At 29.9% G+C, this 12,024-nt stretch overlaps 2 protein-coding genes across 5 annotated transcripts; one reads left to right on the forward strand and one right to left on the reverse strand.

The window, feature by feature from the left end:
• Positions 1–358: 358 nt before the first annotated feature.
• LOC108450238 (homeobox protein knotted-1-like 3) lies at positions 359–3,205 on the forward strand. 4 transcript variants are annotated; one of them, XR_008285946.1, is made up of 6 exons: positions 424–1,559; positions 1,925–2,045; positions 2,152–2,477; positions 2,544–2,680; positions 2,748–2,875; positions 2,951–3,205. XR_008285946.1 is itself a non-coding variant. In XM_017747781.2 (5 exons), the coding sequence occupies exons 1-5, from the start codon at positions 852–854 to the stop codon at positions 2,757–2,759; spliced, it is 1,296 nt and encodes a 431-aa protein (XP_017603270.1). In that variant the 5' UTR covers positions 359–851; the 3' UTR covers positions 2,760–3,205. The 4 variants fall into 4 exon arrangements, 2 of the variants coding, with proteins under 2 accessions (XP_017603270.1, XP_017603264.1); XR_008285948.1 differs by having other exon boundaries at positions 425–1,559; positions 2,756–2,875; XM_017747781.2 differs by having other exon boundaries at positions 359–1,559; positions 2,756–3,205.
• Positions 3,206–8,652: 5,447 nt separating this feature from the next.
• On the reverse strand, positions 8,653–9,030 carry LOC108475137 (uncharacterized). The gene has a single exon (XM_017777133.1). The coding sequence runs from the start codon at positions 9,028–9,030 to the stop codon at positions 8,653–8,655; it is 378 nt and encodes a 125-aa protein (XP_017632622.1).
• Between the last annotated feature and the right edge of the window lie 2,994 nt (positions 9,031–12,024).

The raw sequence follows: 12,024 nt of genomic DNA on the forward strand, positions 1-12,024 counted from the left end.
AAAATGACAAAGCAATACTGTTGGTAGTTTATTTAGCAAAGACTAATATTAAAATTTATTTGCAATTAAAAAAAAAGAAGATCACAATCATGTAAACGCTTTGATTATACACACAAAAAGTCAAAATAAGTTTCTATATTGGAAAATCGGTTCTAAATTGTTTGAATTTTACATTCTGGTTGGCAAATAATATTGTCTAATTTTTTAATGGGAGAAAACAAATATTTATCTTTTTATAAAATATTTATTTTTAAATTATAAAATTAAAATTAATTATAAATTAAATAAAAATAACATTTAATTCAATTTAAATATTTATAATTTTTAATATTTATTTCATAAATTATTCAAACATCTCAATTCGAAATAATTTTCTATTTCTCGAATTTTCTTACTCAACCCTAATAATAATAATAATAATGGTCCCCCACTCTTCCACATAAACCACCAGCATTTTATTCATGATAATAAGCTGATTTCTTCACCTGAAAACCGCTTTTTCTTCAAAACAGCTTGTCATTCTTCTTTGTCTCTCAAACTCTCTATAGCACGTTTCTTACAGTAATTTAATACTAATAATAATCATATATTTTCTTCCTTTCTCTTCCAACATATATCCTCTCTCAAAGCCCTAGCCTTTATTTTTTTTGCTAGACAAAGAGTGTATCTTTTAAGTTAATGAGACTGTAATTTTTTTTTTCTGAAAGCTGTCTTTGTCATCATTTTCTTCGTTTTTCTCTCTCTCTCTATCAGACCATGAATTCATAATCATCATCGTCGTCGTCTTCTTCATCGATATATCTCTTTCGAATACGTTTAGAGGAAAAAGGAAAAGGAAAAAGGGTACATACATGGCGTTTCACCATAGCAGCACCCACCTTTCTCAAGACCTTCCTCTCCATCACTTTACCGACCAGCAACAGCAACAACCCAACCAAACCCAGCAAGGCGACCAACTTCAGGAAACCGCCGCTCCCAATTGGTTAAACTCCGCCCTTCTCCGTCCCCAACAGCCGCACCCACCGCAACCCCACCCGCACTTCTCCGACCCTAACTTTCTTAACCTTCATACTACTACAACTGCTTCCGACTCCACCGCGGCTTCCCAAGCTCCTAACCCGATGCTCTCCCGTTCATCCTCGTCGCTTCTTCATCGAAACCACAGCAACGTCATCGACGACGCGGCTGCTGCGGCAGCAGCTGCGGTAGGAGGAGGTGTTATGGCCGTGGAATCGGGTGATTTGAAGAACAGCATCAGCGAGACTATGAATAACAATAAGAGCGAAGGCGTGGTGGTGGAGAGTGGAGGAGGAGGAGGCGGAGATGGGATTGTGAATTGGCAGAATGCGAGATACAAGGCAGAGATTCTAGCTCACCCATTTTACGAGCAACTATTGTCAGCACACGTGGCGTGCCTTAGGATCGCCACGCCAGTGGATCAGCTTCCGAGGATCGACGCTCAGCTGGCTCAGTCGCAGCATGTGGTGGCTAAATACTCAGCTCTCGGTGGAGGGTCGCAGGGCTTGGTTAGTGATGACAAAGAACTCGATCAGTTCATGGTATGCCCCCACTATTATTCAAGTTACTTCCATTCCATTATTATTCCCTCTTCTGGTTTTCGTTTTTATTTGAAATTTAATTCACCTTTACCCTTAGTGGCAATCAATAACTCATTAACTCCATGCCAAGAGAAATAACACAGACAATTAACTGCTTCTTTGGGTGTCCACTGATTGTTGTTGTTTTTAAGGTTGTCTGAATTTTTCATCCCTTTGTGTTCTTGATTCAACTGATGATGACACTCGTTTTAGCTATTCTGTTGACATTAATGGCGATTGATTCATTGGATTGGGATGCACCGACAATTCGTTTTTGTGATAAACAGGACATTTTTTAAAAAAATTTCTCTTCCTTGGTAATGCAGACGCATTATGTTCTGTTGTTATGCTCGTTTAAAGAACAATTACAACAACATGTTCGTGTTCATGCGATGGAAGCAGTGATGGCTTGCTGGGAGATTGAACAATCCTTACAAAGCTTAACAGGTAAATATGCATTTATGTCTATAATCCTCTGCTTTCTTATTTAAATAAAAAACGTGAAACGCTGAATCATATTATATATAATCTCTGCTGTGATTACGTAAAACAGGTGTTTCCCCAGGGGAAGGAACAGGTGCTACAATGTCTGATGATGATGATGACCAAGTCGACAGTGATGCCAACTTGTTTGATACAAGTTTGGATGGTACAGATTCAATGGGGTTTGGACCTTTGATCCCAACAGAAAGTGAAAGGTCTTTGATGGAGCGTGTGAGGCATGAACTCAAACATGAACTCAAACAGGGTTACAAGGAGAAGATCGTGGACATAAGGGAGGAAATTTTGCGAAAAAGAAGGGCCGGAAAACTTCCCGGTGATACAACATCGGTTTTAAAAGCTTGGTGGCAGTCACATTCCAAGTGGCCTTACCCTACTGTAAGTTCTACTTCACCATGATCTCTTTAATTAAACTCTAAATGTTAACTAATTTTTCTTTTGCAGGAGGAAGATAAGGCAAGGTTGGTTCAAGAAACAGGTTTACAGTTAAAACAGATAAACAATTGGTTCATCAATCAAAGGAAGAGGAACTGGCATAGCAATCCATCGACTTCCACCGTCTCCAAGAGCAAACGTAAAAGGTAATGCTCAACAAAGCACATCTTGGTTTTGAAAGCTTTAGCAACAACCTAAATTTGGAAACAAAAGTAATGCAGGTGAAAACATAAGGTGATCGGTTCGTGTTAAACCAAATCAAAGATTAAACCCAACATTACTTCTTACATAGATCACAAGATATATAGGCTTTTAGTGGAACTGCAGCAGAGGCTTAAAAGGTGAGGATCAGATTTGCTGCAACATGAGAAACCGGCTAACACGGGCGATGAAGCTGATATTAGGCCATTTTGCAGGTATGCGAGATTGGAGGTATTGGTAGGGAAGTTTAGGAAAATTATAATTAGTGTAACTTTTAATTGGATGAAATTGTAGTTGCGTCAGTAGATTATGATTTTTGGTATGTATGTCTCTTTCATATAGATGTGAATAAATTGGGAGTGTACAGTGTAATAAGCTTTATACTTGGTTACGGCCATGGTAGATCATTGTAGCCTTTTTGACATTGTAATGCAGAGTAAAATTAGGTCTTTGCTCTTTCTCTTTTACTACATTCCTTTTTGGCTTTTAGGGTGTAGCAGACTGTGCATGATGATGGCTTATAAGCTTTTTTTCATCAATTTTCCAATGCCGTGTCAGACACTTGTATTCCTAAACTCCAATTTAATTCCTAATCTCTTCATGTTTGATTGATTCAACTTATTATTTTTATTAATATTTAGTATAACTACGTTTCTAGTTTTTATTCTTTTCTCACGTTTAAAATTTAATCATTTATCCGTAAAAATGTAGTCTCCAATGTTCGAACACAAATCTTCCCTTTAAGAATACAATGTGGCCTACTATTTATTATAGTTTCTCTACCTTTAATATTAGGAATTTAATCCTTATTTTTTTATTTAATATTTAAAACTCAATTGATTACACATTAAAAAAACGTTTACGAAGCACGTGGCACTTTTAAAATAATTTTTTTATCATATTACTAATATTACTTAAGTGTAGAAAGTAAAATAAGCAAATAAAAATGTTAGAATAAAATATTTTAAGATTTTTGAACTTGAGGTTATAAAATTCTTTTAACCCTGTTTTAGAGGGAAAAATGAATGTTGATACGTTTATCTAGATGGCTTTAATGCGATTAAATTAAGCACATAAGCCCTTTTTTGAATTTTAAAAATCTCTAATTGAATTTAACAAAATTCTTTTATTTTATTATTAGAGGTAAACTATATTAAAAACCATTAAAATTATTAGTAAAGTTTATATTTTGTTCACTCAACTTCAAAAAGTTACAAAATTATTGCTAAACTATTCGAAAGTTTTCATTTAAGTCATTCAATTATTCAACAGTTTTTATTTAAGTCTTTGAACTGTTAAAGTTTTTTTGTTTTAATTTGATTAGTGAATTCTAAGCGACAATTCAATGATCAGTAGGGTGGATTAGTGCCCATGAGTAGAAGAGCATGCTTTAGATCCTAGTTGATATGATAGTCAGTGTTGGAGATTAGAGAAGAAAACTATTTGGATTTTTGGTTCGTAAGTTCATGATATTGGAAATTTTTTCATGAAAAAAAAAACCAGAATTAGAAGAGAATGAGAAAAAATAGCTTTCGATTGATATAAGTAGTACAAACAAAGAAGACCATAAAACATCGATTTTAACAACGTAGTGACTTAAATAAAAATTTTCGAATAGTACAATGACTATTTTATAAATTTTTTAAATTAAATGACCAAAACGTAAACTTATTAAATAGTTTAATGACCTTGAATGTAGTTTACCCTACTTGAATTATTAAATTAAAAAAACTAAACTAAAGTCATAAAAATAAAATAATTTTTTAATCTTATTATAAATTCTTATCATATATATATTTTATACAATGCCTAGAACTACCCATAATCCTTCTCCAATCTTTAAATAGGAGAATAATGCACTTCAGTGCACTCAAACTCACGTCCTCTTTGCACGATAACAACGTAAATATCAACCAAACTAAAACTCAATCGACAATAAAATAAATTTTAATTGTAGTAAGAACATAAAAATTGAAAATAATTTTAAGTAATAAAATTAATTAAATTGAGTGAAGTATGTATTGTAATAAAAAAAGTCAAAATACATAAAAGATATTCCCTGTTTATTACAAGCTTTTAATGCAAATTTATTTCGAAAGATTTGGGGAACAAAAAGTCGTCAACTTTAGGTGCATTATTTAGGTAATTCGACTTTTGAGATGTGAATGTGCACTCACTGCATCTTCCGCTTGGATTTCGGTTTATCATCATTTTTGGGCCTATTGGACTTCATGAAACATTTTTTTTTCTAACATTTTGGGCTTTAAACTTATAAACATGCATTCATTTTAAATTTTGTTATCAAATCAAATGCTTATCTTAACTCTTTATACCAACTTTATACTTACAATAGCAATTTTCATAAATTCGAAATGCAGTAAAGGTATTCATGGATGGGATCAAGTTGAAACTTGAGTTTAAAAATATTTTTAACTTCGAGTTCGTTTTGCTCAAATGGACCATCTCACTACTTAAAAATGATAACAAATTGTTTTATATTTAAATTTAATTATAAAAATAATATTAATATATTTTTTTATTTTTTTATTATTTAAAACATTAAAATGGGTCAAGCCAAGCTAGTCTAGAGTTAAAAATATAAGTCCTAGCTTGCTCCAAATCGAGTCAAGCTAATCAAGTTGGTTGGATTACACTGCTTATGAACACTTAAGAATTGACTTTTTTTTTAATTTGAAATTCTTTTTAAAGTTTTAATAATTTTAAAAATTTTAAAAATGATTAAAATATTTATTATTTTAGAACTTTAAAGAGCGTTTATTTTTCATAATTTTATTTTAAAAAGATATATTTTTAATTTTTTATGCTTTTATTTAAAATATGAACAAAAATAGATTTAAAAAAATTAGGTTAAAGAATAAGGACCAAATTAACAAAAATTATAAATATTGAAGGTTAAAGGTTATTTTACCATTTTTTAACTACTACATTAATAACTTTAACAAAAAAATAGACAGAAGGACCAAGATTCTTGGATAAAAAGTGTAGAGACTCAATGTCTCAAATTAAAGTATAGAGACTAAATTTTAAAATTCAAGAGAACATAGAGATTTGTAGTCAATTATATTAAAACCTCATTTCAATAAATTATTTGAGTTTCATCCGTTAAGTATTTATTATAAATTTGAAACATTTGAATCTCCTAATTTGATTAATTAATACAACTGTGATTTGAACCTGAATTATTTTATTTTTTGAAGAAAGTGAATACCTAGCCAATATGTCACAACTTAGGGTAAAAATGTCTTTAATAAAAGATGTATTTAATAACTTTGTTGATATCAATTCAATAAAATATTAATATATTTGAAGTTTTTAATTAAAATATTTTTTATTTTCTATAAGGTGAAAAATTAAGTAAAAGTTTCAAGTAATTTTCACTTATAACAGTCAAAGAAGATTTTAAACTTTAAATGTTATCATAAAGATATAATAATTAAAAATTATTAACAATCAATTTTTTTTAATTTTAAATTTCAAATGTTACTATAAATATATAATATATAAAATTTTATATTTATATATCATACCATTCAAATTTATAATATGTATTTGCATTTTCTAGAATATATTTTAATGTATAATATAATTGATAAATGTTAAAATTAATAAGTGGACAACCTCTTAGCCTTGCATACAAGTTTGGACTGAAATTCTATAATAGATTCAAAGGGATAAATATCAAAGTTTTATATGAATTTTAATTTAATGTGTAATGTTATATATGAGTTTTAATTTTGTGTAATTTTATATATAAAATTTTGGTTTGATTCGATTTTCACATATCACTAACAACATTATCAAATTAGCACAATTTTATAATGTTGATATATTGTATACACACAATTATATTAATCCAATATGAGAAGGAATGTATATGTTTATTTCTTTAAATGTGCACAATTAAATCAAAATTAAAATTTTATGTATAAATATGAACCATAATTCAAGTGCATAATTGTATCGAATCAAAGTTTATGATCAAATTGAATATTAGACAAAAATTCATATATAAATTTAATATTTATACATAGAATAGAAAAACCTGATTTTATGATGGGCTAGAATAAGTTGAACTTTAATTCAATGGAACTCCTATGAAGGATTGATATGATTTCTTTTAGCGGTCCACTTCACTAATTGCAAAGGTTATGTAAAAGAAATAAATTTCCAAAGTTATATGTGAATTTATCTATTGATAAAACCATGGCTAAAAAATGTATATTAATGTTGAATGGGTTATAGTTCGATCAGTATGGGTATTGTTGCTAATATAGGAAGACGTGAATTTAAGTACGTTGAAATGCATTATTCTCTTATTTACGGATAATTTTAAGTATTGTGTCAAAAAAAGTAAATATAATTGACGGATCAAAGATAGAAAATGGTTTGAAAAATATCACAAATGATTTTGTTCTTGGCAATATATTCACAAGACAAATATCGAATTGCAATTGCAACTTTTCATATTATGATCTCTATGTACTCCACACAATATAAATGATAGTCAATTTTTTTTTTATTATCACACAAGAGATTTTTGAATGAAATATCACGTGTTCGAAAAGATAAGAAATTTTAAACGTGATTTTAAAATTCCATTAAAATATTTAACGCAAATTTGAAATCATATTAATAGGTTAATAGACCAATTGGCCAAATCCATGAAACTAAACCTAAACATTTAACAATCAAAATTTCAAGATTCGAACAATCCCTAAGTACATGCTTCAATTTAAACTTTTATGAACGCTAACTAAATCTTGTTTTATTAGGTAATTCTTTTTCCAGTACATAAATTTCATAAAATCTCAAATTCATCTGTAAAAATTCGAGTTCCCTCATCGCTGATGGATTTTCGACAATGAGACTGATCAATGGGTGGGGCTGATATCCTAGGTAGGTTCAATGTATGCTAACACATACTTTACTTTAGATTTAATACGTGTTTATATGATGTGAATTAATCTAACAATAGCATGTCAGCCCACATCCTGTGAACCCATGATGTTAAGTGATCTTGATGTGCAAACTTGATGCACGAATCGTGTAAAACCTGACCGGGACCCAATCGAATTATGAGTATGTAATAGTGAGTATCATCACATTTTTTCTTTTCTAAAGACTTAAAATCAAGGTTTATGGTTATGAATCACGTAAGAACAACAAAAACGGAGTTTTCCTCTCTCGAATCTAGTTTTTCAGCAAAAGGGGAAATCAAAAGGATGAAACTACGGCTTCTACTCTTAAAAAAAAAAAAAAATGGAACGACAGCTCACAGGACCCAAGGGAAAGAAGTCGTGATTTATTCTTGTCTTCTCCTTTTTTTGGCTATTAAGCCCTTAGGCTAATAGCTTCATAAAGACTCCAAATTTTCCTCTTCTTTCAATCAAGTCCTAGGCTTACACTTTCTCAATTTTCCCTTTTATTTTCTATTCAATCCTTGGCACAATACCCATTATCAAATAATATGGAATGGAAGCTCATAAGCTTGCCAAATATTCTATTTCTTTTGGTAAGATTCAGGTTTGGATTCTAGTCCAAGTTGTATTTATGGTTAATAAAATACAACACTGTTTTATCAAAATAAACATAATTTATTTTATTTTTCTCTCAATTACCCCTATTTAGAGTAAAATAAAGAAAGCCACGTATGCTATAAAACTCTAATCCAAAGATAGTGCTGAGGTTTAAACTTTAATTCTATCGTTTTCCTTTAAACTTCAATAAGCCGTAGAAACTTCACATTTTAATCTTAAAATCTCTGTACATAAATTTGCAGGATGAATTCGGTCACCCTACCGTACTTTACAATCTCTAAAATATCACATAGTTACCAATAGAAATTAGGAATTAGAAATGCAATCTAATCCAGTTATAATTGTTGTATTGCTTTTCCTCAACTGTACGCACAGACTTCCCTCCTTACCGGCACCTGCGTTTCACCTAAGTGCTTGATAGCCGGTAACCGGTCCGGCGTAGATCGGAGTCGGGACGAGAAGTTGACGAAAGGAAGCTCGTCAGCTCGACTCGACTCGTCCTCGAAATTTAGCGCGTAGCTCATGGGATCGTAACTGAAATCAGAGGAGGCGTAGTGCTTGTGCCCTCCTTTCCCGATCCAAGCCATTAGGTTCCTGCACTTTTCCTTAATCAAGTAAGGCGATCTAGGCGATCTAGGCGTCGACCTCGACGACTTCACCTCCTCCAACTGCTCAAATTCATCAACGTCTTCGGTATGCGGCACCGTCGAACAAAAGCAACAGATCGACGATCTCATCTTCTCTTTCAATCTCACTCTTGCCGATGTTGAAATGCAGTTTTCGTTGTACACTTTGCACTAGATTTGCTTTGCTGGTTTGATCTGATAAATTTGGCAATGGTGATGGGAGAAATGGGGGCGGGGAAGGTGAGTATATATAGGTTGAGCGGAAAAATAAAGAAATAAATAGACGGATAAGACTCGACTTTGGGGGCGAGTATAAAGTAAAGGCAGTTAGCTGGAGAGTGTGACCAAAAAGTATAAAAAAAACCGTGGGTGGAGCGTGGTACCACTGGCTAGTGGTTTTTTTTCTTTTCCACCTTTTTTTTTTTTTTTTAGGTATCGAAAGTTAAAACCGCGTGAGATTTTCCTGAGGATAAATTGGTAATTATGTATGGATCAAATTGGGATTTTCTCCTATACATTTAAACTTAAAAATTAAATGCTAAAAAAATAAGTTAAAAAAAAAAGAGTATTCAAAATTTAAAAAAAATCTCAGATTGTGTTTTAGCTCAATTGACATGATCATTATTGTCAGTACAAGAGGACGTGGATTTGAGTACACTGGAACTCATTATCTTCCTATTTAATGGTTGGGGAGTAGCTATAGGAATATAATTAGATTTTTTATAAAATTTAATATAATTTTAAATAAAATAAAATAAATCATTAAATTTATTCTCGGTTAAATGATAAGTAAGTCCCTATTTACTTATCAATTTTCGTTGAGGGTTATTAAACATGTTTAAAAAATTAAGCTGTTAAAAATATTAATTCTCAATTGATTATTTTTTCAATATTTTATCAAATAGGGTCTTAGTCTTTATGTTTTAATGAGAATAAATCTCAAAATTATACATAAACTTTAATTTAATGTGTAATTTGATACATGAATTTTGATTTGATGTAATTATACGCATGAAACTTTGATTGTGGTTTAAAAGTATATTTGAAACTTTAATTTTGATTTAACTATACACATTTGAAGAAATAAATATATTAATTTATTTTATATTGAATAAATATAATTATTTGTGTATGCAATATATAAATATAAAATAATATTATATTAATAATTATGCTAATAATTTAAAAAATTAAATCAAATTAAAATTTTATATTTAAAATTACATAAAATTAAAATTCATATATAATTTTATGATTTATCCCTAATATAATTTTAAGATTAATGAAAAGAAGCAACCTTCTTCGGTCAGATCTCCAACTTTTTGCACTGTTTTAAATACTAAAATTCATGGGTTGTATTTTTATATATAAACTGATTATCCATTTATATGCTTTACCAATAAGGTGGTTCGATTAATATACAAATTGATTTTTATTAATTAAATTATTCGAAATGTAATAATTTTTAATCGTTAATCGAAATAATTTTTTTTCAAATATATTAATTGAATCGAAAATTTTGACTAATTTGATAAATTAATCGAATTAATTGAAATTTATATATTTTATCTTTTTGTTAAAATAAGTATAAAACATATAAAATGTATTGCTAATATTCATTTTATTTTATTTAATAGTTTAAAAACTTTAAATGAAGGTGCAAGCAACAAATAAGAAAACAACAAATATTAGAAAACTATATAAGTATTGAAAACAACAAATATTTCTGTTAATTAGTTAATTCGGTTAATTACCTGATTTTAAATCGAATTAATCTATAACTGAAATTCTAAAAAAATTATTAACTGACTTCTGACCACACTAATTTTAACCACTGATCGATTAACTGAATTAGATTGATTCAGTCGATTAATTCGATTTTAATCTAATTATAAATACCCCTATCTACAAATGTAGTATATTATTACACCACTTGTAATTTTATTGGAGTATTCCCCAGTCCCAACTTCATTAATAAATATAGAAATTAAATTAAATTATACTATTTGAACATACACCTGAAGTTTAATGGTCGAAAGTCAAAATTGCCCTTAAAATGTGCTATATTGTCCTCGGCTGACCGCAGCAATAGGTTAGAAAAGGAGTCAAAATAGTAAAGTGAAGGAGGAGGTGCTTTTTGATTAACTTATATCCAAGTACTGACTGAAATGAACAAAATAGGACGTAGGCAATGCGTGGATTGAGGATAAGGATGCAAATGCAATGCGTGGACCGCTGATTTTACTCTCTTTACAGATCATTTAATAAACTAATGAAAGATAAAAAAGTGAAAGGTGACTGGATTCTTCGACGACAATAAAAAAAGGTAAATAGATTCGGGCTTTTTGGATTTTGGTGTCCTTTTTAGGATCACGAGTTTGGGTGGGGAACGTGGCATATGGTCAGGGAATTTGGCATGGATCCGTTGTGAAATAGCAGTTACGATTGAGGTGTGGATGCATGCACACAGCATAGTCGAGGAGGCGAGCCGTACGTGGGGACTCGATGCCCGCCGTCCACCGATGCTCTATCTCCTTTTCTTTTTGCTTATTCATCACCCACCGCTTTTCTTCTTCCAATATTTCCTCCCTCTTTTTTCGCGGATAAGGTAGAAACAGCTGGAAAAAGAAAAAAGAGAAAATGACGAAAGGGAGATATGATTACTACTGTAAATCTTAAACCTTAAATTTATTAATTATTTATTTATTTTGACCTGTGTAGTCTAAATCAAATAAATTATTAAAATTTTATAATAATTATAAAATTAATATTTTATATTTGAATTAATTTATATTTGCTTATAAAAGAGAGTTGACTTAATTTATATTTGAATTTTGTACAAAACATCAATTAATATTTAAGTTTTTACTCAAACCCAAACTTCCACCCCAAAATGATTTTACTGATTTCACCCTTCATTTTGAAATTTTTATAATGTTTTTATTTTATATGAATTTTTATAAGACTAAACTAAATATATGACAAAAAACTAAAATGCATATTATAAAATTTTATAAAGTTAAAAACTTAATCAAAATATATAAAATATATTTAATTTTAATATATATGTTATAAATTATAAAATTAATAAATTACAATTAATAA

This window comes from Gossypium arboreum, chromosome 7 (assembly GCF_025698485.1).
Source record: "Gossypium arboreum isolate Shixiya-1 chromosome 7, ASM2569848v2, whole genome shotgun sequence".
Taxonomy (NCBI): domain Eukaryota; kingdom Viridiplantae; phylum Streptophyta; class Magnoliopsida; order Malvales; family Malvaceae; genus Gossypium; species Gossypium arboreum.

What these genes read in the sequence shown, in the direction of transcription:
- LOC108450238 (XM_017747775.2), top strand. Translation starts at nt 852, where the DNA reads ATGGCGTTTCACCATAGCAGCACCCACCTTTCTCAAGACCTTCCTCTC. An exon ending in ATCCTTACAAAGCTTAACAG is followed by an intron (nt 2,046 to 2,151) that starts GTAAATATGCAT and finishes TACGTAAAACAG; the next exon opens with GTGTTTCCCCAGGGGAAGGA. An exon ending in TCCAAGAGCAAACGTAAAAG is followed by an intron (nt 2,681 to 2,747) that starts GTAATGCTCAAC and finishes TGGAAACAAAAG; the next exon opens with TAATGCAGGTGAAAACATAA.
- LOC108475137 (XM_017777133.1), bottom strand. Translation starts at nt 9,030, where the DNA reads ATGAGATCGTCGATCTGTTGCTTTTGTTCGACGGTGCCGCATACCGAA.